The 25,433-nt window shown below is 49.7% G+C and overlaps 1 protein-coding gene across 1 annotated transcript; it reads left to right on the top strand.

The window, feature by feature from the left end:
• Positions 1-1,802: 1,802 nt before the first annotated feature.
• On the top strand, positions 1,803-18,092 carry SRP68 (signal recognition particle 68). The gene is made up of 16 exons (XM_074554873.1): positions 1,803-2,002; positions 3,887-3,953; positions 4,452-4,565; positions 5,459-5,654; positions 7,259-7,341; positions 7,560-7,669; positions 8,405-8,487; positions 8,734-8,874; positions 12,182-12,280; positions 12,556-12,620; positions 12,903-13,062; positions 14,415-14,509; positions 14,726-14,855; positions 15,278-15,353; positions 16,173-16,225; positions 16,642-18,092. Exons 1-16 carry the CDS (start codon positions 1,855-1,857, stop codon positions 16,867-16,869), a joined length of 1,848 nt encoding a protein of 615 aa, XP_074410974.1. The 5' UTR covers positions 1,803-1,854; the 3' UTR covers positions 16,870-18,092.
• The last annotated feature ends 7,341 nt before the right edge of the window (positions 18,093-25,433 follow it).

Here is a 25,433-nt window from a genome sequence, read left to right as displayed (position 1 = left end):
GAATTCACACACCCAGGTGCTTTTATCCTCCCATTTCCAGGTTCCAGAGGAATCCAGAGGAGCAGCAAATCTTCCTGCCAGTGTGCAAGAAAGGTGGTGTGGCAGAAATGTTCCTGTGCCACACCTGGTGGCTGTCCTGACGCTGAATTAGGTCCTTTGGGTGCTTTTTGGGGCACCTGAGGGGTGGGTGCTGCTGTGCCAGCCTAAGCCAAGCCTGTGTGAACTGCCCCAGCTGCAAGAGAGGAGCTGCTGTTTGTAAAATGGGCTTTAACTGCTGTGCCTGCTTAGTTCAGCATCATCCTGGAGCACAGTTTGGTTCAGACAGGGAATGAAATGAATCCCTGGGAGATGCATTGGGAGCCTGGAGCAAAGAGTTTAAAACATGTGCACAGAAAGCTGCCACTTGAGGACATGGTTGATTTTTATTTACTCATTTTTTTCCCCCTTTGAGCTTTGCTGTCTATGAGAGGAAAGGAGAAGTTTGAAATCAGGAATAACAGGTCACAGCTGAGCCCTTGGAGGGGGAGAGGAACCAAATTGCTTCTGGGAGTGTGACAGCAAAGTGAGCCAGGCAGGCAGAGCCCAGGGTGGCAAAGATGGGTCTGGGGGCACAAGCAGCTCTTGGGGCAGTTTGTACTCATAAGGGTTCGTGTAAATATCACCATTAAGTGCTCAAATAAATTTGGTGTTTGTCCCAAATAAGATATTCAGCCCCATGTGCAAAAGACCTGGTCTTTGGTGCTTACAGCATGAAATAGCTCTGGGATGAGGTGAGATAAGGGCAGTCTCTCCTTTCCCAGCTGCACTGCCCGAGGGGTTAAGGCTGCTGGAGGTTGGAGGATTTGTTTTCAGTGCTCAGCCCGGGGGAGGTTAAAGCCCCTCTCCTCAAGGGCTGCCCGGAGCAGCAACAGCACCGCCAGGAGGGGGGGAGCACCCTGGGGGCTGATTTGGGGTCAGTTCTGGGTGGGTGAGCGGGACAGGGGTGCTGGGGCTGATTTGGGGTCAGCATTGGGGTGGGTGACCCTGGGGGCTGATTTGGGGTCAGTTCTGGGTGGGTGAGCAGGGCAGGGTTGCCGGGGCTGATTTTGGGCTCAGCATTGGGGATCCCTGGGGCAGAGCACAGTGCAGGGGAGACGGAGCCGGGGGCTCAGCCCGAGATGGATGAGCGGGACACGGGCAGGAGGGGCCGGGCGGGGATGGACCCGCACCCTGCGTGGGGCCGGGCCCCGGGACCCCCCGATCCCGATCCCTGTCCCGGATCGCCCCCGTTCCCAATCCCGTTCCCGTTCCGTGTCCCAGTTCCCCCAATCCCGTTCCCTGTCCCAGATGATCCCGTACCCAATCCCGTTCCCTGTCCCGGATGATCCCGATCCCGTTCCTGTTCCCTATCCCGGTCCCCCCGTTCCGAATGCCGTTCCCGGTCCCGAATCCCCCCAGTCCCTGTTCCCCCGATCTCAATCCCGATCCTAATCCCAATCCCCTTCCTTGTCCCAGGTTCCCCCCGATTCCGTTCCCCCGTTCCCGATCCCGTTCCCTGTCCCTGTCCCGAATCCCCCCAATCCCTGTTCCCGTTCCTTGTCCCGGTTCCCCCGTTCCCATTCCCTGTCCCGGCTGATCCCGTTCCCTGTCCCGAATCCCCAATCCCCGTTCCCATTCCCTGTCCCGGATAATCCCGTTCCCTGTCCCGAGTCCCCAATCCCCGTTCCCATTCCCTGTCCCGGATAATCCCGTTCCCTGTTCCTGTTCCCGTTCCCGCTCCCCGCCCGGGCTCCCCCCGGGTCCTCCCCGTTCCCGGCGGCCCCCGCGCGGCCGCTCCCGGCCCGTGATGCTCTGCGGCCGCGGCCCCGCTGCAAGATGGCGGCGGAGCGTCAGGGAGGCGGCGGCGGCCGCGGGGCCGGGGCGGAGGAGAACAAGGAGCACAAGGACGGCAAGGACAACAAGGAGAACGAGCGGCCGGCGGGGCCGCAGCCCGGCGGCCTCGGCGATAGCCTGGGCCTGGAGAGCATCCTGCGCAGCGGCGGCGGGGGGACGTGGCAGGCCCGGCCCCGTGGGCGGCGGGGGGACGTGGCGGCAGCGCGGGGCTCGCAGGGCCGGGGCGGGCAGGGACGGCGGGGATGGGGACAGGGACACCCCGGAGCTGCGGGCGGTGCTGGCCTGGGCCTGTGAGAGTTTGGTGGGGATAAAAGGCCGGGTGGCTTTCCTGATTTATGGAACCGCGCTCTGCCTGGGCTGCGTCTCCTTCCGAACCCGGGACAGCTGGCGTCGGTCTCCACAGCGGGGCCGGGTACGAGCAGGCACCCGTGAGCTGCTCGTGGTGATACTGCGGCTTGAAGTGAGCAATAATACCTAAAAAACCCTTAGCAGGGCACCCGTGAGCTGCTCGTGGTGATAGTGCAGCTTGAAGTGAGGATTAATACATAAAAAAACCTTAACAGGTGCGCTGAGGTGGCAGACTGGCTCCTGCAGATTCAGTGCTTCTGAAATCTCGGCGTGTAAAACTCATGGAGGTTTTGTAGGTGAAGCTTCCACGTGAAACCAGCACAGCTGTGATCGAGCTGTTTTGTCTTCTGGGTCAGAGCAAAGCCCGGGGGAAATCAGGTTGCAGTTTTCCACGTGGCACATGGCAGGCGTTGTGTAGTCAGTAAGTGTGGGGTAAGGTGCAGACATAGCAATTGCCCTGGGAATGTTGGGAATGTTTAAATCAGTGAAAAAATAAAAAAGTTCAGGGGGTGTGAATTCAGCAAGTATTTGTGCAGGGTAAAAGAGAGTCTGAAAAAAAATCTTGGGTAGGCAGCAGGGATGAGGAGATCTGTGTTGAGACATTGCAGTTGGACTGGGTTGTTCTGCAAATGTAGAATAATTCAGTGTAATAACGATTGATGCAGGGTTTTAATGCTTCAGAGAGTTTCTTTTAGGTGTAGTCCCAAGAAAACATTTTGCTAGACATCTGGCATTTTAAACTTTAAATGTTTGGTGGTTTCTTTAGGTGTAGTTGTAGTTTTTCTTTTGTTGAGGTTGTTGTACAGTCTGGATTTCTCTTGTGGGTTTTCTTTAGAGGCTTCTTGGTAAAGCTTAAAAGGGAAATTTTAGAATATGAATATATACAACACAGGTTTTTTTGTGTGTGGTGGAGATTTTATTTCACAAAATAGCCTGCCTTGTAAACTGAATGAAAACCATCAGATTTACTGGAATGTGGCATGGTTTTATTGGCAGGAATATCTGAGGGAATAAAGGAAGTGCAGGAGCTCTGCCAATCCACTGAAGGATGGGGAGGCTGGATGGAACTGATGGAGTGATGGTGCTCCAGGTCACAGGGCAGTGCTTTGTGTCACTGATGTTTGTTGCAGCAAGACTAGAAACGTGCTGAAAATTGAGAAAATCAATCCTGGAGTTATTTCCAAAAACTCTTTTTATGAGGTTCTGTGCTCAGAAGGCACTTTGTTTCTTTGTTTGTTTGTTTGTGCTGGGCAGGCAGCAGTGATTCTGTTCTTTTCCTGAGCGAGGGGACATTCCTGGGCAGGAAAGCTTCTCTACCTCAGTTTTTCCACCACATCTCTGTCACAGTTGTGGCTGGGGAGGTCCTGTGGCCAGGTGTGTTATCCTGGAGGGGTCTTTGTCCCAGAGGGAGCCCTGGTGACAGCAGCACTCCCGTGGGTGTCTGCAGGAGGTGCTTGAGGTTTGTGTTGGTCTCTGCTGGCAGGCAGGAGCTCTGGGCTCATGAGGTGCTTTAGAGCCCTCAGCTCTCTGCTGTTGGGAGGTTTTGGGGTGCCCCAGCGTTCAAAGTGTGTTTGTCTGATGGGCTCTGTGGGTTTCCTGCTGCTATTTGGGGTGGAGGGAGGAGCTGGTGCCCTGCACTGTGAGTGTCCCTTAACGGCAGCCGCAGTCCTGCAGATCGTGAAGGAGTCGCAGCAGCAGCACGGCCTGAGGCATGGGGACTTCCAGAGGTACAGGTGAGTGCTGGGGGCTGCTCCTGGGCTTGGCTACACTTCATTGAATTTAAATTGTAACCCCCTGTAGCAGGCAGCAAAACCCAGCTGCCAGGTGGAAGCCCCTGACAGGCTGTGTGCTGATCTCCCTTGGCTGTACTGTGCTGGGGCTGTGCTGCCTCTTGCATCTGCACTGCCCACAGGAGCTTGTGTTCACAGCTCCCTGCTAGGCACTGTACTCCTCCACAGCTCAGTGTTCAATAAACACACATAAAGCAGCTAGTAATGACCACATCACCCTGATTTTTCAAGATTATCAATAACTACATCTCCTCTAACCTTATTTTCTGTTAATTGCTGCTTTACAGGAAGTTTTTGAGCTACCATATGTCACACATGGAGTTTTAATTGCTAAAACATTGCCTGGTACAGCCTTAATTTTTTTTTCCTATTTGGATAGAGCAGTAAAGAGAAGCAGAGTTGTCCTTTGGCCAAACTCTGACTGTGGTTGTCTCTTTTTAGGGGTTATTGCTCCCGCAGGCTGAGGCGGCTCCGCAAAACTCTCAACTTCAAGATGGGCAACAGACACAAGTTCACTGGGAAGAAAGTAACTGAAGAGATTCTCTCAGACAACAGGTACAGGGACTGGATGGAATTGAGAATTCAGCATGATACTGAAGAGTTTTCTTTCAGTAATTTCCATTTTAGGTGGAAAACTGTTTTGTGCAATATCATCCAAAGCATTTCTTTTCAGAGATGTGTGTGGTTGCTATTAATAAAAGTTCAGGCTGTAGTGCAGGTGCAAGAGACTGCTCAGATCCAGTGGGACAAGAAGGAGCAGCAACAACCTGTTCCTTCTCTTCCCTCTTTGTTGCTAAAATGGATTCTTTTCGTAATCAGTAAATTCCTGTGACATTGAAGAGGAAATGCTTATTCAGGTCTGTTGCAAGGTAGCCATGGGAATGCTGGTAATGTGAATGTAGCCAGCAGGTTGGGGTTAGAGATGCAATCCCTTCTGTTTGAACAGAAATATTGCACTGCAAGTTTTACTTGAATCTTCTACATTTGACAGAATGCTGGTCTGACAGATTATGTGGAGAGTAGCCAGGATTTTGGGTTCACTTCCCATCTTGTAGGAATACTTGAAATGTTTCCTGTCTTGTCTTTTCTCGTGATAAAACAACACACAATGCTGCATTCACCTGTGTTGTTAAGAGCATTTTGAACCAGTTTGAAGAGTGGCCTAAAATGACAATCTCTTGTCTTTGTAGTGTCTGTGGTGCTACAGAATGATACCTAATGCTCTTCCTCAGTGGGGTAATTACACTTCTGAGTGAGAAACACAGCAGAAACTAGTCAGGAATAACAAGACTTTGTGTGCGTAGAACTTTTAAGAAGTAAAAGCATCTGCCTCTTACTAACCAGCTACTGGTACTGAACTTGGCAGAACCAAATGGCAAAGAGCTGGTGCTGATACAACTCTTGCCTGAGTGTCATTCTTGTCCCTTGCACCCTCGTGTGCCCTGCAGGTATTTGCTGCTGATCCTGATGGATGCAGAGAGGGCCTGGAGCTATGCCATGCAGCTGAAGCAGGAGGCCAACACGGAGCCCCGCAAGCGCTTCCATTTGCTGTCGCGGCTGCGCAAGGCTGTGAAACACGCCGAGGAGCTGGAGAGGCTCTGTGAGAGCAACAGGGTGGATGCCAAGACTAAGCTGGAAGCTCAGGTAACCACTGATGCTTCCCTCTTGTTGTACAGTAAGGGCTGAACAAGAAACCTTTGGAATTTGGGATGAAGAAATAATTGCTGTCTCTCAATAGATAATAAAAGTACAAAGAACTGAGGGCAGCTGAGATGGTGCAACACAGCCTGAGAAACTGCTTATCTACTGAGTTACCTTTTTGTTAAATGTGCTGAAGTAGTCACCTAGAATGTAAGATTTGGGGGTTCAGTTCCTGGAAAACAGGAAACAGCTCTTGTGAAATCTTTGAACAGCAGTGCTGTACTCATTTAATTAAACTGCCATTGTGTAGCATATTGCTGGGGAAAAAAGTTGTGTGACATTAGTGGGCCATTGCATAACAAACAAGAAATATCTTTAGTTTCTGGATGACCTTGTCTAGTGGAAGGTGTCCCTGTAATGTCAGGGGGTTGGAACTAGATGATCTTTAAGCTCCCTTCCAATTCATTCTGTGATTCCATTTTATGATTCTGTGCTTCCTTAGAAATGCAGCAGAGTCAGTTAAAGGAGAAGATGTAGGTAGCTGTAACCTGTCATCCAAATCAGTTGTCTTCTGTGGGAAGCCCCAGTGAAAAGGGCAAGGCTTAGTCACCCCTGCAGGAGTCACAGCAGCCTTGCTGCTGAAGGTGGCCCCAGTTGTGCTGCTGGTGGGGGATGTGACCTTGTGTCAGGATCTGTCCTAGTGAACAGATACCCTGATGGTTCGTAGGAGTGATCTCAGAGTGCAAAAACCTACAGGGTACAAGGGGGTTTGCAGTGATAATCAAATCAAATGCAGTCTTATTTAAATAACTGCAGCAAAAATGCAATAGAGGGATTAAGGGAGAGAAAAAGAGAGAGAGAGGAGAGAGAGAGGGAGGGGATATAGCTACCAAAGCAGAGATGAAGTCCTTTGGTCCAGTCGAGGATCAACAGTCCAGCCTGTTACGCTGGGGAGATCTCAAAGGCTCTAGCTAACTCAGAAGTTTTTATTACTGAAAATTGTGAGGGGGGGTGAAACAGATACAACAGGGAACAGATGTAACAGGTAGTCTATGTTCTCAGCAGTAAATGAGAGGCATTGTTTTCTTGGTCCAGTGGTCACAACCTGCAGGCAAACATCTCGCTTTGGTCAGCTTGCCTCCCCCACACACCTCCCCTGGGCTGGGGGTTTCAGTCCCAGTCCTTGGAAGGAGCAGAGGGGCCTTTTCACATGGATGTTTCATGTCTCAGTCCTTGGTGGAGAAACTTCTCACATCTCCGTCTGTCTGTCACAGTGGTTGTAAAACAGGTGAGGGTCTTCTGTGGGAGACCACCTGAGACTCAGGAGAAGTCCAGCCAGGCCGAGAGGTGGGACAGCTCCCAGAGCTGCTGTTGTTGCAAATGGGGCACGGTGCCCCCTCTTAGCATACAGCAAACACTCCTGTGAAAACAATAGCTCAACACTGAGCTTTCAGGTCTCAGGGCCTTTGGCATGTGACTTTTCTCCTTCAGAGCCAGATATTCTAGACAGGGGGGTCTTCTCTTCAGTGGTCTCCCAAGGACGATCGTGAGGCAGATGAGGGAAAATTCAGACAGATTCTCACACCTTGCCCTGGCTCTGTGTGCAGGCGTACATGGCTTACCTCACCGGCATGCTGCGCTTCGAGCACCAGGAGTGGAAGGCAGCAATGGAGGCTTTCAACAAATGCAAGTGAGTCCCTCCCTTCACCAGCTTCCTTCAGGAAACAGTGCTGGATCACTTTAGTTATGTACATAACTAACATAACTATGTGCATTGTTAACTGTGCTTAACTGGGAGGTGCTGCTGAAGAAACAGCATCCTCCAGAGCACAGACACAAACTGTTCCCTTAGGATGGCACCTCACAAGTGACACACACTGCAATATTAATATTTGTCCTTTGCTCTAGGACCATCTATGAAAAGCTGGCCAATGCTTTCACAGAAGAACAAGCTGTGCTGTACAACCAGCGTGTGGAGGAGATCTCACCCAACATCCGCTACTGTGCCTACAACATTGGTAAGGGAAGGGGGCCTCATCTGTTCCCAGGAAAGCAATATTCATTTAGTTAAACCCTGGTTAAGTGACACTGAGGCCATAATATTCTGGGCAAATTCTGCTTGTGTATTGGGACAGTTTAGCAGTGCAGAAGTGTTGCCGGGCTTGCAAGGGTTCCTCAGGGGTGAAGAGATAGATGAGAATCTTGACTTCATGATCAGAAGGCTGGATTTATTAATTTAATACAATAATTTAATATAATACATTATGACTATGCTAATAGGAATAGAGAGAAAAGTTCAGAAGCTTGCTATGCTAAGAATAGAAAAAGGAATGAATCAACAAGGAGCTCTCTCCTTCTGTCCCCGAGAGAGCTTTGTCTTTGATTGGCCCTTAATTGTAAACATGCAACATGGGCCAATCACAGGTGCACCTGTTGCATTCCACAGCAGCAGATAACCATTGTTTTACATTCTTTCTCTGGGGCCTCAGCTTCCCAGCAGAGAGAAAAATCCTAAAGAAAGGATTTTTCATAAAAGATGTCTGTGACACAGAAGGGGCCTCATTTTGCAACAGCACCTGTGGTTATGTGTAGAAAGACAGAATAACAGTTTGTGGTAGCTTGCCTATGAAGTCAGAATAAAATTGCAAGCTTGTCCTTAAACTGCTAGTATAAAATCTAATGTTTAGTTTTTGTATATGAAAGTGATTTTGAAGTCAAATGGAAATGTGATATCAATTTGTTGATTCTCTCAGGTGACCAGTCTGCCATGAATGAGTTGATGCAGATGAGACTGAGGTCTGGTGGCACTGAAGGTCTTCTTGCAGAAAAACTGGAGGTAATTTGTTTGCATGCCTCAGCTTGAAATATTCATTATTACTGTGCTGAGCGTGAATATTGCTGCAGCAAACCGTTCAGGAGCCAGAATGGAACAGAAGTGAGCAAGCAAGCCTAGGCTCTGTGGGAAACAACACTTTCCCAAAAAGCCTTTTGATTTCAAAGTAGTCAATCAAACATGAATTCAGGAGGTTCAGTTTTGCACCCCTGTAAATTGAAGCTCCTAAGCTCATTGTGTTCTGTGCAGGCACTGATCACCCAGACTCGGGCAAAGCAGGCAGCCACCATGAGTGAGGTGGAGTGGAGAGGGAGAACTGTCCCAGTGAAGATTGACAAAGTGAGGATCTTCCTGCTGGGGCTGGCTGACAACGAGGCAGCAATTGCTCAGGTAACCCAGCAGCCCTCTCCATCCTGCCCTTCCAACCATCCTCTCTCCTTCTGTGCAATACCTGGTACCTGAACTAAAAGTTTGTGAGTAATCTCGTGTTTTTCAAACTTGGGGCTGGAAGGCTGAAGGTAAAAGTGGGGGAATACTGATTATAAACCAAAGCTGAAGTGATGGCTGGGGATAGCTCTCACAGAGTGGAGTAGTCTGGGAGATCTGTTCTGAGTTTTCTTGCTCCTTGGAACATTCTGGGCTGCCTTCCAGCAGCTGGGTGATTACCACTATTATTAGGGCATCACTTGGCAATGAAGGTTACATTTTTAAGAGTAACTGGTTTTGAATTACTCTTCTAATTTCTTTAAGCATCTTGCTCAAATGCTCCAACTTCAGAGTAGCCAAAATGAAAATACATATTGACCATGTTTTCTTCAGCAACAAATAGCCATTTGCCAGGTGTAGCAGGTACTATGAGATCTGTTCCATTCTCTTCCTGACTTCTGGAAATCTTCAAAAGCAGGAAGTGGATTAATAAATATCAGGATGTAAATCAATTTCACATGTAATAGTTCTGAAACACTTTATAGAATCATGGAATATCCTGAGTTGGAAAGGGCACACAAGGATTATTGAAATCCAGCTCACTGGAACTTGCAGTGGCACATACAGTTCATGTATTTTGTATTGTAGTCAAGTTTTTCACTTGTACTTTTTTCCTTGGAAGTGCTGACCAGAGGAGGTATCCTGCTTTTCATTGGCTGCATACACACTCAGACTTTTAAAAGACAGTGATAGGATCTTCAGTAATAACTCTTGCCACTAAAAATGGGGATTTTGCAGCATTAAAAACCTTATATCTCCAGGAGAATAATAATGATAAATAAAAACCAGAAATGATAAAACAAAAGCTCTACAGAGGGTTAAGACCAGAGCAGGGGATAGTGGTGAGAGGAGTGTGATTAAGGATAAACAGGATGTGGCTGGGTGGGAAACCTGAGTGTTACCCATAGTGTTAGGAATTGGATGTTGCTGAATAGATTTGGTTTCAGGGAGCACATAAGTGTGGCCAGCAGGTGGAAGTACAGCTCAGGAGTTCCCTCATTTAACTTAATCCTGGCACCTGACAGTTGGACTTTCTCAGTTTAGTTGCTCCCTAAAGCAGTGGCAGAACAGCCTGAATTTGTTCTCCTCTTGCTTTGCCTTCCTGGGAAGCTGTGACTAAACAGAGTTGAGTGGACTGGTGAGAGCTGAGCATTGCAGCAGCCCTGTTTACATTCCCAGAGGGCCAAAACTTGCCTTTTTGGCAGCAGTTCTGCACTTGTGTCAGCTGTGATGGGCACTCCAGCTTCAGGTGAATGAATGGTGCTTCCTGGGATCTTTGGCACCTTTCTGCTCACCTTCACTGAGCTGAAACCCTGACATAACAGCAGTGCTCTGCAGGGTTTAATTAGAAGTCAAACCAGTCTGTTTTGTGTAAAAATGGAGTCTCCCAATGCAATTATACTGTTGCCTTTGGTGCCTTATTGGTGATGGGAGGAGCAGAACAAATAAGCCAAACTGAAACAGGAATCCAGGTTTAAAATTGCTTGTGTCAGTCCTTTTGAGGATTTGCAGGTGTGACTGAGGGCCCAGTGGCTCTCCCCAGGTAGAAGTGACAGAGCTGCAGGGCAGCATGACACAGGTGTGCTCCTAGCTGCTATTGCCTCAAGGATTCTGTGCTCATCTCTAGATTGCAGCAAAAATGGGTGGTAATAGCTGTCAGAGATGTTACACAGTGGTTTAGACCAAAGAAAATCTGACAGCTGAGCACTCCATATTTTTGGGATTGGGTTCAGTGGGATTGGTTTCCATGATCCCTCTAAGATGAACCTGTGCAGTTCTGTCAGGACAGTTGTATCACCAGCTGTAGCACTTGTGTCTCAGTCCTGTGATCTGATATCTATCTCCCAAATCAGAACATGTGTATTTATGCATAGAATCAGCTCAAGGAGTTTTTGCTTGGAAAGGAAAGCCTTTGTTTCATTGCAGGGCCCAGCCCTTGCCCTGTTTGTGCCTGAATGATGATCTGGCCGTGTCTGTTTTCATTTTTGTGCTTACAGTGAAATTGCTGTGCTGCTCTGGGTGAGGTTGAGAATGCAGTCAGACTCGTCTCTGGTTATTCTCAGGAGCCGGTCCCACCTTAAAAATTCTCACAGCAAATCTTAAATTAAAAACAAAAAAAATCTCAAACCCAAAAAACCGCCTCCATCACAGGATACCTGAGGCTTTGTGAGGGAGTAAAAATAACATTCCTGATTGGGTATGTGAATGTGGGAAGTGGAGAGGTAGAGTCTGTAGAGCTGTACAGTAGATTAACAAGTGAGCAAGGTTTTAGCCATTTTTTAATTCATTTTGACAATTGCAAATTTATTGCAGCAAAGCTCATCTTACACTGTTACATGAGATGGAAGTGGCAGAACATGGTGCTGGTGCTCTTGAATTTTCCTTCAATCACTGAGGCTGAGGTTTGCTTCTGAGCAGCTTTTTCTCACTGAATCATTGCAAGTCTTGCAGTCTCCACCTGGTTTCCTTCTCAGCATCTGAATAAAGGCTGAGTTTCGGTTTGGGTGCTTGTTTAATTGGGTACACGATATGCCAATAAATTAGGCAGAAATCAGGCTTCAACTTGTTTTTTAAAAGTTGTTTTCAAGTTCTGGTTTTGGGGCAGAAGGCCAAAAGCTGCTTCACTTTTTTTTTTTTTTGTTTTTAACAAAACTTATGGTGACAGCAGAAAAGCACTCGGTCACTCCTGCTGCTGAAATGTAGGGTTACTGTGAAAGATGCTTCAAACAAGCAAGTTATTGCCACTGTGAGCATTGCTGGAGTGGGAGTGGAGAAAAGATAATCATCTGCATGTTCTTACCACATGGGAGCATTAAATCAGCATAACAAGAGCTGTCTGCATTGGTAGTTTGCCAGTTCAGGGCTGCTCAGCTCTTGTGTTGCTGGGCCTTTCCCACAGTGCAGTCCAGCCTCAGCTCAGGGGGCAGTGCAGGTGCCATCCAGGAGGGAATGGAGTTACTGGGAAGGAGGGTAACTGGTGCAGGAATGAGGCCTTGAGCTGTCACTGCTGTTCAGTTCTCAGCACCAACTCCATTCCCCAAGATTTCTGGCAGATTTCCCCCAAGAATATGTTGCAGACAGGCACAGATTGGAGTTCTAACTACCCATGGACCTTAAAGACATAATTTGGGAGAAACTTCATTTAATCTCCTCAGTTAATTCGTGCATTGTACAAAAAAAATCTGATTTCTTGAATCTCCTTTGCTCTTAGGCAGAAAATGAGGAGACAAAGGAACGTTTGTTTGAGTCTTTACTCAGTGAGTGCAGAGATGCCATTCAGGCAGTTCGGGAAGAATTGAAACCTGACCAGGTGAGCAGCAAACACCAGTTTCTACTTCCATTGACACCATGTTTCCTTGGGAGTGATTTAGTGTTCAGCTTGCTGGGATTTCTTTAATAAAGTGCTGCAAAATTTGAATTTACTCTCTCTGGAGTGAGGGAATAGCAGTGGAGAAGCCCTCCCTGTTTTGCCTAGAAGCCTGTTCCTTCCATGGCTTACCCAAACCTTGAGTTGTTCTGTGTTTTTCATCCCTTGGCTGCCAGTTTTAAGTCAGTCATGCAGTGTTTTATCTCCATTGCCCACAGAAGCAGCGAGAACACTCTCTGGAAAATGATTCTGGGAAGGTGTCCAACATCCAGTACTTACACAGGTAATAGGCAAACATTGCTGCCCGTGCTAGTGTGAAACAGCCATGTTCTTATGTCAGGATTTTATTTTGTTTAATTTTGTTTTATGGGTTTTTGTTCTGAGCCTTTGGGATCCCAAAGGATGACTGTACAGATAAGGATCTGATTCAGGGAGCTTTGTAACCATTTCCCTCCAGACTCTCACATTGACCTCCCAGCTGTTTTTCCGCCACCAGCTCAGAACACAGAGTAACATCTGAATAGCTCTGACAGTGCTGATGGGATTTCTCTTTTTCTTCTGGCAGTTATTTGACCTACATCAAGCTGTCCACGGCCATCAAGCGCAACGAGAGCATGGCCAAGTCCCTGCAGAAGGCCCTGCTGCAGCAGCAGCGCTCTGACGAGGACGGCAAGCGCTCGCCACGGCCGCAGGACCTCATCCGCCTCTACGACATCATCCTGCAGGTACTGCTGGGAAAACACAGCCAGCTCTGCAGCTGCCCAGCTTTAGAGCAAATTTGGGCAAGAATCCCCCAAAGGAGCTCCGGTGGGAAAAGCAGATCCAATTGGTCCCTCCCCCGACTGGTCCGGGAGGAAAAAAATACCTCCTTGGAGAAAGGTGGGGAAAACTGTTTATTAAACAATGAGACCCCTTGCCACTCTAAAAGAGATGACAAACTGAGAAAACCCCAGGTTGAAGCTCAGCTCACTCAGTCTCGGGTCAGTCCCTCCAATGCTGGAATTGTTGCAGGCCAGGCCTGCCCCGATGGGCCACAGCTGCAGCTGCCGGTGCTCTGCTGGGTGTTCAGTCCAGAGCAGTTTCAAGAGGTCCAAAGAAAAGGAAAAAAAAAAAACAGGCCAGGGAACTTCTTTGCCTCAGCTAGCTAACACTAACTAAAAAGCAAAAGAAGAGCTCTGTCCCGCTGTCTGTCTGCAGACAACACAGTCAGGAGCAGGAATGTGGAGGAGTGAGTGCAGTGTCTGAAAACAAACTGCTGCTTCTTCTCCCTCCCTTTCACTCTCTGGAACACTCTTAAAGGTACAAAAATTATTATTCAACATAAACAGAATGAGACAACTGGGGACTAAAGCATCATATAGTCAACCCAGGACAGCAGCCCAGCCAGAGAACACACTAACTGTGTGCTTAGGATAAACAGGATGTGCATGGGTAGGAAACCTGAGTGTTACAAAAGGTTATTGCAGAAATACAGCACTGTAAGTGAGCTACCGTGAAGTCTGAAGAGTAGCTGAGTACCTTCAAGTGCCTCAAAGATGTTCAACATCTGCATGAAACACAAAAATCCTCTTTTAGTTATGAGCAGAACTTGCTGCTTGAATGGGTGTCCTTTGTTGTGCACTCTAATAAAGTTTTAAAATAGTCTTTGTGACTCTTGTGCAGCACCCTTAGAGCTGTCTCAGTTTCTGCTGGCCAGGGAAAGTAGCAGCTAAAAATACTTGTTCTTCATAAGCAGGTTCTCCATTTCCCCCATAATTCTGCAGTTAACTGAGGGAGCCTGTGGCTGAAGCAGTTGTGAATGGGAGAGGGAAATGCCTTATGAAAGAATTAGTTCATGTGAAATTTAAGGAGTCTTTGTCCTAATTCTTGTTTGTGTCAGGAAGTCTGTCCTGAGGGCAACTTGCACAAGTTTCAATGAGAGTCCTTCACAAGGTTGGAAAACTGATGATTAGAAAACTGGAAACTATTTCCCTGGGAGTGTTCTGTTGACTTGTCAAAGGGTCAGCTTTCTCTTAGACCAGCAGATTCCAGAGGAAGGCAATGCCTGCATTTATTATTTTGACTCTCTTTTGCACAGAACCTTGTGGAACTCACACAACTTCCTGGCCTAGAAGAGGACAAGAACTTCCAAAAGGAGATTGGATTGAAGACACTTGTGTACAAAGCTTACAGGTGACTGAGAAACATCCAGGTTTTCTTTAGCACATGTGACACTTTCAGAAGTTTAATTGCACAGCTCTGTGTGCTGTGCAGGCCTTTGATGCAGTTTCCTCTGTCCTTTGAGACAGTTCCTAAAGGGAAAATAAGATATCTCCTATTGCCAGTCATTTCAGCTGGCAAAAGGTGTGGACAACAAACACATCAGGAATGCTCTCTTGGCTGTTGCAGGTGTTTCTTCATTGCCCAGTCCTATGTCCTGGTGAAGAAGTGGAGTGAAGCCCTGGTGCTGTACGAGAGGGTGCTGAAATACGCCCGCGAGGTTCAGTCGGGAGCTGGAGCTCACAGGAACAGCCTGAAGGTACGAGCCCAGTCCTGAAGCTGAAGTTTTATGAAGCAGCTCTGTCCCAATATTTATTGCTAATATTATTAATTAGGTGCCAGGCCATTATAATTCAAGACTGATCTCTAAATAGGGAGAAGGGAAATGTTCATTGGAGCAGAGACCTTCTAGTGACATGGGAACACTTCAGCTCCCCACTTGGAGGAGGGACAGACTTGCACCGACTCCAAAGCAATTTACCACTTTTTCTCACCTGTGCATTTTCTCTTATACAACTTCTGTGCTGCCTGAAGCACAATACTGTAGCTTTTCTCCTTCTGGGAAAGGTTATTTATCAACACTAGGAGTTAATTTCTTAGTTCTTACTCTGTCTGGTTTTACCTTTGCTCTGATTCTTAGACTGGCACATTTCAGACTCTCAATTTTCTTTAATGCTGTAGGAGCTGCCTGATGTTCAGGATCTCATCACTCAAGTCAATGCAGAGAAGTATTCCTTGCAAGCAGCAGCTATTTTAGGTGAGTAACACAGCTGTACTAGAACTCTGCTCTAATGTGTCTTGACTAAAGCCCCTGCAGCTGTTTCATTCCTTTTATTTCATTTCTGAAGTTCCAAAGGTTTCTCCATCACCATTCACTCAGGCTTTGGAAAAGTACTTTTCCCCCAGTTCTGGTTGCTTCTATCTGTGTGTAGTGCAGTAGGCAGGCAGTGGCTGGACATTGGCATCTTGCTCCTTGCCCAGAGATATTAAAACCCTTCCTGGGGATGTGCACCCACTTTGGGAGCCTGCACAGAACAGTTCAGTGTTTCATTTTTTGCTGCAGACACTTTGGCCTTACTCATCCCAGTTTTGCCTGGTTGGGTGAACTAAGAGGAGAGCAGTGATGTTCTCTCTGTCAGTGTCAGCCTGGCCAACAGAACTCTGGGGGATGGATGAACTTTGTGATTTCTTGGGCTGCTGTTTTTGCTGTGCCTGCTGCTGGGAATCCAGGACAAGGAGTGTGTTGCCTCCTTTACTGCCTTAATTCTGCTTTAACAGACCCTCCTTGGCGTGTTCTCATCTTTTTTTGTGTGCTTCACTCAAAGCCTGCTGCTTTCCAGACCTTCTCGTGGCAGGGTGAAGGAGAAGCTCCACCACTGCAGGCTGTGTTGGCTGTAGATGAGTGTGTGTGGTGCTTACTCTAGAAATCAAGTTGATTCTGCTGGAAATATTGTCCTGTGTATCCCAGAGAGCAAGGATCATGGCTAAGCTTGTGGCACAGCTGCTTTCTGGGACAATCTTACTCTACACCAAGGTCAAGCCTGTTGTTCTTACCCCCTTTTGTTCAATTTTGCAGATGCAAATGATCCTCATGAGACTGAGTCTCCATCTCAGGTCAAGGATGGCAAGGTAAGAGCCAAGAGCTCAGGCAAATTCCAGCTGTGCTCTCAATGACCATCACCTTTATCTTGTTACCTGAGTGTGTCTCACAACACAAGAAATGTCACATTGATCAAGATTTGGTCATGTATTTAGGAGATTTTATTAGGCTGGGTGCTGAAGGTACCTGACACAGTGGGGTAGGAGCTGGGAGGCAGATGCAGCTCCCAGTGTGGCAGCTTGCTTTATTTGGTTTCTCTCTGCACATTGGGAGGGTTTTCCAGAGATCCTGCAGCTGTGCTTTGACAGGAGCTTAAAACATTTCCAGAGGCCTCACAAAGGAGCTTGAACTTCTCTTGTCTCAGTTGCTGCTCAGCCCTGTTTGATGTTTGACCCTTTTGACGTGCCTGGGGTTTAATTTGTGTCCCTGCCTTGGTCTCTTGCAGCCTCTCTCAGAACGGTTTGAGACTTTCTGCCTGGATCCTTCCCTGGTCAGCAAGCAAGTCAGCCTCGTGCACTTCCCACCAGGATTCCAGCCCATTCCATGCAAACCCTTGTTCTTTGACCTGGCCCTTAACCATGTTGCTTTCCCACCTCTGGAGGACAAGGTGGAGCAGAAGGCCAAGAGTGGCCTCACAGGATATATAAAGGGCATTTTTGGATTCAAAAGTTAACCAGGACCCCCAGAGGAACAGAGGTTTTATTCTGTATTGAAGGAGAAGCTCCAAGAGGTTCTAGGACACAAATACCTGCACCTGAAACCAAGAGAGGGAAGTTTTACCATCTCCCCTGTGTCCTGTGTTCATGTCTGTGCACACACATTCTCTCCCAGTGTATTAAAGACAAACAATTACTCAGAAACAAACATACACTCTAAATAGCTGAAAATAACCTGGAGCACAGAGAAATTCCTTTCTGCTTGGAGAAGTTTGTGATCAGTGACCTGTCCAGGGTTGGTACACATCTACTCACCACGGACCAGGGCATGGATACAATTTGATTCCTGCCTCTGTCCCGTAATTTGACACTATTATTTGGTTTTTTGATCTAGAAATTGGGGTGTAATTGGGAAATAGAGGCAGAAGTAGAGGCAGAGCTAAACCAGCAAGGTGAGGCTTCCACACAATGGCTGTGGAACAGTGGCCAAGCCAGCAACTTCTCCTTCCCTTTCAACCCAGAAGTCTCTATATTTTTTAAGAATGTAACATTCTGAAATGACAAAATAGAGCCTCTTTCCTTATCAGTAAGGATGGCAAACATCAAATATTGATGGTTACCCCTGCTGTGGTGGTGAATTTGTATTCTGGGCCAACAGCACCCTTCTTTATTCATACACACACTTCATTACATACCTACATACAGTATAGAACCTATTCCTGAAAGTATTTTCCTGGGAAAATAGCTTCATGGGTGGCTTTAGCAATAGCTACTTGCTCTTCTTGGGAAGTTGGGTCTCTTGGTGTTTGTTTTGTCTTTGATCTAAACCTTCCTGAAAACAAGATGATCTTTTTCTGGAGTTCATCTATTGCTTTGTTTCTTGTCCCTGGTCAGTAGCTACACGTGAAATGAGGGATGAGGAACAGCAGACCAGTAGGTTTGTGAGTGATAATTCATCTCTGTCGTGCCAGACAGCGTTTTTTATAAAGCACCCAGGTGCCACGGGGATGGGCACTTTGAAAGTGCACATAATTTCATAATTGTGATCAATTCAGTAGGGAAAAAACCCACAGCACATGGGCAGAACTGTTCCTAAATAAAGCATTTGGAAGATTCCATCAGCACTGTGTGGGTTTTCACTCAGCCTGTCCTGACAGGTGAAGCAAGAGTTTGTTCTGGTTGTCTGGACTTTGTGTTTTTTCTGCTTTTGTAGGCATTGGAGTAAAGGTTGGAAACTGGACCATTTTGAATTATTGGGCTTTTGTTGTAATGGGAATTTTCCTTGCAAGGTGCATGTCAGATGAATGGGGGAATTAACAATTCCCATTATTTTAATATGAATGTTCACTTTGTTCAGTTTGATCTGATTTGTGAGTTCTCAAAGTACAGAAGAACTCTCTGCTCAGAAAGAGGTGAGAGCGGGAGGAGGAATTCCTTGTTTGTGTTTAATTTTTGCAACATGGAAACAAAATGGAATTTCTGGTGTTGTAGCCAGTTCCCTTTGCCTCTGGATTCCAGGGGCATTTTACAGAAGAAAGGGAGTTGTACAGGTGAAAGAAATGTGGAAGATTATTCATCAAATGGCAATTTCTAGAAAACTTGGTCTTGACTGGCAGCTTTCTCTTCCCCTTAAAGCCCATTTCCATGTAGCCCACAGTGACCAGGCTCACCTGGTCCCTGTGTCCAGCTGAGCTGCTCTTCTCAGCTTTTGGATCAAATCCCAGCAGTGTTCTCTTGGTTTGCACCAAACTCTTTCCTTCCATAGCTCTGTATTGTGCCTGGATTGATTCCAGGGAAACTCCTGTGGCCACTTTCTAGCTACAGTTACAAAAATCTAAGAGCCATTGGCCTCTTTCTGCTAAATGTCTTTTGACAGGGAACTGATGAGTTGAACGCAGATAAGGAATTTAAAAACAATAAACTTTTATGCCTGACCTCTGAGGCGTGTAGTTTGTATTAGGAACACTGAGCACTCTTTGCCTCCCCAGCACTCAGAAGATCGAGGTCACACCATCTCCTGGGGCTGCTGAATCCCTGGGGAATGGCCACTTAGCTCTGGAGGAGGCTCTTCTGCCCCAAGGCTCAGATAACGCCACTCCGAGGTGCTTGGCTTGTTTGTTTTGGTGTAATGTTAGTGGAAAATGAATGGAGTGGGGTTTGTGAGCAGTGGTGTGGCTTAAATCATGGAAGGTGCTGATGAGGCTCAGGAAAAGAAACCTAAAAATGTAAATAAGGGGGGGAAATTGTTATTGAAGCCACCTGCATGATGCAGACCAAACCAGACTGACAAAACCGAGGCTTTTAGCCCTGCAGTGGAGCCTGGGCTGGCTCAGGTGAGGCTCACAGAGCTGCAGGGGCACAGGGCAGGCAGGTGAAGTGTCTGATGTGCAGAACAAACCAATTCCCCTGGGCCTGCCCGGGTGTTGGGCCTGGAACAGCCAGGGCAAGGTACAGAGTGCGTTGTGGGGCTTGGAAGCTTCCTCATTGCCCTGCTCTTTCATTGCTGCTCCTTTAAAGTGCTTGGGCTCTTTCCATGAATTAATCGGTGAGGAGGCCACGTGATTGCCCTCAAAACAGGAAACTCCAGCAGAATGGTCAAGAGGATTGCTTTCAATCAACTTTTCCTATGGAGTATCTTTGGGATTAGCACTGGAATTTTAATTACAGGCTGAGCTAGCTGTGCCTGGTACCACTGCATTTATTAAAATAAGAATGAGATGTTCATCACGGCCCTCACTCCACCACCAGTGATAGACCTGTGTCTGAGCAATGTTTATTTCTGGTTGTGCACTCTGAGGGGTCTGGGGACACTGGATGGGTCTCGAGGGACTCATGGGGGACAGAGCATGAGGCAAACTGGGCAGTGAAAGAACTGAAAGGTGGCACGTGGGATTGCAACAGTCTGGCCTGGGAGCTCCTAAATAACAGTGTCTACCTCCTTTGAAAAATGGGTTGGGGGTGTTTTTAACAAGGGAGTGTGTTTGCTAGAAAATTGTTGCCTAATCCAAGCTGCTCCAGCTGTGGGTCACCCCAGGTGGGCACTGTCAGGAGTTCTCTGTGGCCTTTGTGGCTGTCTCTGGAACAGCAGGTTGTAGGTTTGGCTGGCAGCTGCTGAGCTGAAGTGGGGAGTCCCTGTCCAACTGCAGTGGGATAGAATTCATCCTTGGGAGAAGATGCATCTGCTGAGGGGTTCCTGTGCTCCCTCACAGCTTTTGTGAACTGCCCTGAGAGCACAGGTACCCTGTGGGCTGCAGCCAGGTGTGACTGAGGTGTTTGTTCACTTAAGGAGTGATTCAATGTGATACTCTCTGTGGCTGTTCCTCTTCCTTCAGGATGGGATTGCTATTTTCAAACAGGAGCAGCTGGAGGTCGGTTTTCCTGCCAAGGAAAAGAGTCGGATGGGAGGGAGGGAGGGAGGGATGCGTGGTAGGACCCCGGCAGAGCGGGCTGGGAGCAGCCTGGGGCAGCGTTAGGAGCTGCCCGGCTGCTCTGCCCAATCCTCCCTCCCTGCTCTGGGCTGCGGAGGCGCTGAACTGCAGCTGCCCCCCCGGCCCAGCTGAGCTCCCGGGGTCTCTGCCCGATCCCCGTCCCCCCTGGGACCGACCCTTCAGCGCCGGCACTCTCAGGGCTCGGTGTGCGGGCATCTCCCCAGAGCTGCTCCCGCAGGCCCCACCAGGCCCCACCGGCAGCCGAGCTTCGTGCTGGGCTCACCGCAACCACACTGAGGGTGAGCAGCTGTGGGAATGCAGCCCCTCCCTGCCCCTGTCCTGTGGGTGAGCGCTCCGGGCCTGGCCGCGCTGCTTTGGACCTGAGCAGGGCCCGCTCCTGCCGAGCCACGGCGGCAGAGCCACAGCCCAGGGGGAGCCACGGCGGCCGCCCCTCGGCCCACGGGGAGGGGATCACTGCGGGGTTCGGGTTGGGCCAAAGCAGAGAATTCCTCGTCCAGGAGCATCCACCCCGCAGTGAGTGTGCTCACTCTCTGTGTGCTTTGGGGATTTACTTTGTGACCAGCAGCTCAGTGCTGGGGCTCGGTGCCAGCGCCAGAGCTGAGCCCAAGTGCAGACTCCGCCTGCGAAGGAGGAGGCTGTGTCCATCCCCTGCCCTTCCGCGGGCTGCTGCGAGGGACCTGTGGTGAAAACCTTCCCACCTCTGGCCTAAAAGGCAGTAATGGCTCAGAGGAGAGGTTTAGAACCACTTTCAAAGGGTGTTATTTACATGTCTGTTGTGCGCGGGCGGCCCTGGGCGCAGCTTTCATGTTCCCAGTGCCGTCCATTCACATCCACAATGGATGCATCGCTCCAGCTCCGAGCGTGCACTGGACATTTCCAGGCTGGGATCTTCGTCAAACCCCTCCACTGCCGAGCACCCGAGGTGCTGCCGATATGAAAGTCAGAATTCTTGCTGTGGGAACCATCGTGTCCCTGCCTCGCTGGGCTACAGTACATTGCCGGCCGTGCCCAGCACAGACTCGGCGCTTTGCCCCAGGCTCACACGCTGTGCATGAGGATTAGTGACTCCCGTCCCTGCCCGTGGTCAGTGCAGGGAGCCGTGCCGGGGCTGTGGTGCCCGAATGACTAAAGAGCAGCATCAAAGCCTCTGAATTACCTTCAGTGCTTGCCTTTTTCCACAGAAGCAGGAGAGCGTCTAATTTTCTCAGAGCATCAAATTAAGTCAGGGAAGGTGAGGTCTGGCCATGGAGAATTAGCTGTGGCAGACACATTCATCCTGCTCTGGTCCCTGCCTGTGACACAGAAGCACTTACTGCTGAATCAGGCAACAGCAGCTCACAGTTGGAGCTTTGCAGGAGGTTTATGTGTGGTTGAAATTTGGGCTGGAAGCTGCAGTTTGGGGTATGAGCCCCCTTGGCTCAAATGTTCTTGGCTGCTGCACCCTCTGCCCTCACAGATGGGTTGGGAGGTGTTTTGCAGGGGCTGTCACCATTCTGTGCCCTGCCTTCGTCATCCTGGAAGGGTTTGTCTTCTCTCCCTGATAGCCCTGTGGTGCAAGCAGAGCCCATCCAGGAGCTTGGTTTGGTTTGGAGGGTAGGTTTGGTTCCTAGCTGGGTGTGAGCACCCTCCTCCCTAAGGGCCTCCAGGTCTTGCTGGATGGGCTGCTCCAGCCTGGGCCCCTCTGAGCACCTCCTGCTTCAGCCAGCTCCTTGTTGAAGTTGTTCTCCCAAGCAGGAACATCTGTGAGCTGCTCCAAGGACGTGTTTCAGTTGGCCACCGCCTGCAATCCACCATCCTGCAGGTATTCTGCACCTTGCAGGGCCTTTGCCTTGCACCTGAGTGTGGGGAGCAAACCTGCCCTCATATTTCACTTTCCATCACCCAGCACGGGCTGCCTGCCTGGTGCTTCATCCCAGCATTTGCAGGGCATGGTCCCTTCTCCAGGGCACTCCTGTTTGGGCAAAGCAGCTTTGAAAGAAACACTCCAAAAGCTCTGTTCTCTCACTCTGGTTCCATGGGTTCCCTCTCCAGCTGTGCCATGAGAGTGAAGGCTGCCTCTCAGGCAGGTGTTTAATTACCTCATTGCCTCGTTAATGATCTAGGACACATCTTGTTCAGATCCAATCACTCTGCCAGGGAGCAGCTCCTCAGCTGTGTCACTGGATAATAAAGCCAAATTTGCAGGCTGCATCCTGTAAGTTACAAGCAAGTTTTCCAGACAAAGTGTCCTGAGAATCTGCCATTAGTGAATTTATTTCGTGCTATTACAGCCTTGCTAATCCTCTGGGGAGAGGAAAATGAGGCTAAGGCGTTAACTGCTGCAGGGAATTGTCCTGATGTCCTGCTCCTTAGCTCTGGGGCTTGAACTCAAGGAGCTGCAGGATGCTGGAATGAGGCTGGAGAGGCCGTGGGGTGGGAAGCAGGCAGCTCCTTTTGATGTCTGAAGGGGCTGAGGATGAGTAGTCTACAACAGCCCTGGGACTGGGCTGTTAAGGAGATGGCGTGGTGGGAACGTCCCCTGTACTTAGAGAGATCCAAAGGAGCAGGACAAGGGCTGCCCATCTGTGCTCTGCTGGCCTGGGCCACCTCTGGCTCCTGGGGAAAGATCCCTGGAGCTGGGCTGGCTCTGCATGCAGGGCCCCTGACCCCTGGCAGGGTGCTGAGCCTGCCCCGGACTGGGGAGCTTTGAAAGGGGCTTAATTCCACCTGGAGGGAGGATCCCTTTGCACTTCCCCTCTGCTTATCAGTTGGCAAAGATAAGGCAAAGCAAAACAAGGTTTGAGGAGCCAGTAATTTTAGACTCCAGAGTATCAGGTGTCCTATTATCCCAGTGGTGAGGCAGTTTTTTCAGCTAGTCTGTTCTGAGGCTCTGGAGATTCACTTTGGCTTGTGGAGTATGAAAACTGCTCCACCAGGGGGGAAAGGGGCTGGGATGGGAATTGTATGAAACTGTGCTGGCCTTGGTGTTTGCAGGGCAACCAGAGGCTGAGGAGTGTGGGCAGCCAGGCTCTGATCCCTCCCAAGGTGGTGTGGGGGCTCTGGTTTCATCTCCCACTGCTCCCCATGGCTTTGGGGACCCTCAGAAGGGTTTCCCTGTGGCTGAGGTCAGCTCAAGTGTTGCAGGCTCAGTCTCCAGCTGCAAAGATCAGGTGTCCTTTGTAAGCCTTGGTCTGGGCTGCCCGGACCTGCTGGTCCTGTTGCCAAACAAGGAGCATCTCCAGGGAGCAGAGCATCCCCCATGGGTGCAGGGGCTCCCTGGGGATGGGAGCTGCTGGTGAGATGGGTTGGTTTTATTGGGTGTAAATATGGGTCATTGTGAGCAGGGGCTTTACAGGGTGAGGAGATGCACAAACTGCTTTTCCATAGGTATTTTATAAACAGCTCTAGGCTGTTTCCAGGTCCCAAACAATTGGAGACCAAACCCCAACCCTCCACTGCATCTGTACTCACTGGCTGTTCCTGTGCTTCTCCTCCTACTTCCCAATGGTTAAATTTGTTGTAAAGGTCTTTCCCTTGCTCTGCTGTGGCACCCACTACTCTACAGAGTCATTTAGGACCTCAAAAGTGGAATTTCCCCTGCAGTGTCTGGCCAGAAGCAGCTCTGGGTGTGTGATGACACGGGAGGTTTGGGCAGTGCTTTGATTTTGTTGCATCATGTCCCAGGGAGAAGAGTTCAAGAATGAAGAAGTTCAGAAGCAAGGAGGTGAAATGGGAGGAAAACTGATCCCAAGGAATGGTGTGCAGAGGTGTTCAGGAGGGAGAGGCACATTGTCATCCAAGAATGCAAATGGTCTTCACAGGTAACAGGAAATCATTTATGGGCCATGTTCACCTGCCATCCCCTCTGTAAAACCCAGCAGAGAGCTGATAAGGACAGCACCCATCCTGCAGCCTCTGCCAGCCTCTCAGGTGAGCCCAGGATGGTTCTGAAATCTTCCTGCCCTCAAAAGTTCTGTGCTCCCAAGCCCCCATGGCAGCTGTGCCTGCAATCTGTCCCTGCAGGCAACCACTCAGCTGGGTGAGCAGCAAGAGGCAGCTGCTCTTGTGTGACTGCCCTGGAAAACCAGGAATCTGCATCCTGGCACAGCTCCCAGCCACGGGGAGAAATCCTGCTCTGGAAAACGAGTGAAGTGATTGTGACTTCCCATACCACCTCCTGTTGTGTCTGGAGCCCTGCAGGAGCAGCCAGCCCCAGGTCTGTTCCCTCAGGAGATGTGTCTGAGCCCCCAAACAGAGCTGGAGCCCAGCTGGAATGAGCCTGGGCAAGGCACAACCTGCTCTGGGGTTGGCTTTGCAGCTCTGGTTTGGTGGCAGCATTTCCAGGCTGGAACAGCTGGGATGAGGAGAAGCTGCCAGCCCTGCCCACTGTGGGGACAGCAGCTCTGCCAGCTTGGCAGGAGGGAGCTTGGTCCCCATGGCAGCACAGATGATCCTGTTGGAGATGGAGCTGCCAGCCTGGGGGGCTCTGGAGAAGGGTGGGGTGCCAGACTGAGTGGTCTGGTGCTCTGGACAAGGGGACCCTTGGCAATGCTCTCAGGATGGCTCCCAGGGCTGTGCCCAGGCCTCAGCTGCACTGGGGCAGGTGGGCCATGCCCAGATCCTGCTGTGGGCCAGTGCCAGCTGCTGCTGTGGGGGAGGCTGGGCTGCAGAACTGGTTGAACTGGTCTCCCTGCCTGTTGCTTCTTGCAGGGTCTGGGTTAACCACCGAGCTCTGCCCTGGCACAGCTCGGGCCAGTCTGGGCAAAACCCACGGGGATGTGGAGTGAGCTGGGCTCAGCCTAGCTGTGCCTGGCACCAGTGTGAGTGTCTGCCATAATCCCCTGAGGATTCCTGCAGCACCTTCCCCTTCCCCTGAGCACATCCTGGTGTCCATCACAGAGCAGGGGAGGCCGAGCTGGCAGCACCAGAACGTTCCTTGTGTGCCACAGGTGCTGGGCAGCAGCAGCAACTCCTGGGCTGGTGCTGTGCCAGGGCTGCTGGGCTGGCAAGGCTCACACCCCAGAGCCATCCCCTGGCTTCCCCTGCCAGCCTTTTCTGCTGAGGCTGGGATGGGGCTTTGCTGAGGGCTGGGCAGGCAGCAGGCAGCCAGGAGCTGGCCCTGGCATGGACTCTGTCCTCCTCCATGTGTGGCT

This window comes from Zonotrichia albicollis, chromosome 19 (assembly GCF_047830755.1).
Source record: "Zonotrichia albicollis isolate bZonAlb1 chromosome 19, bZonAlb1.hap1, whole genome shotgun sequence".
Classification (NCBI taxonomy): domain Eukaryota; kingdom Metazoa; phylum Chordata; class Aves; order Passeriformes; family Passerellidae; genus Zonotrichia; species Zonotrichia albicollis.
Note: the sequence above shows the minus strand (reverse complement) of the source record. Positions and strands in the feature narration are given on the sequence as shown.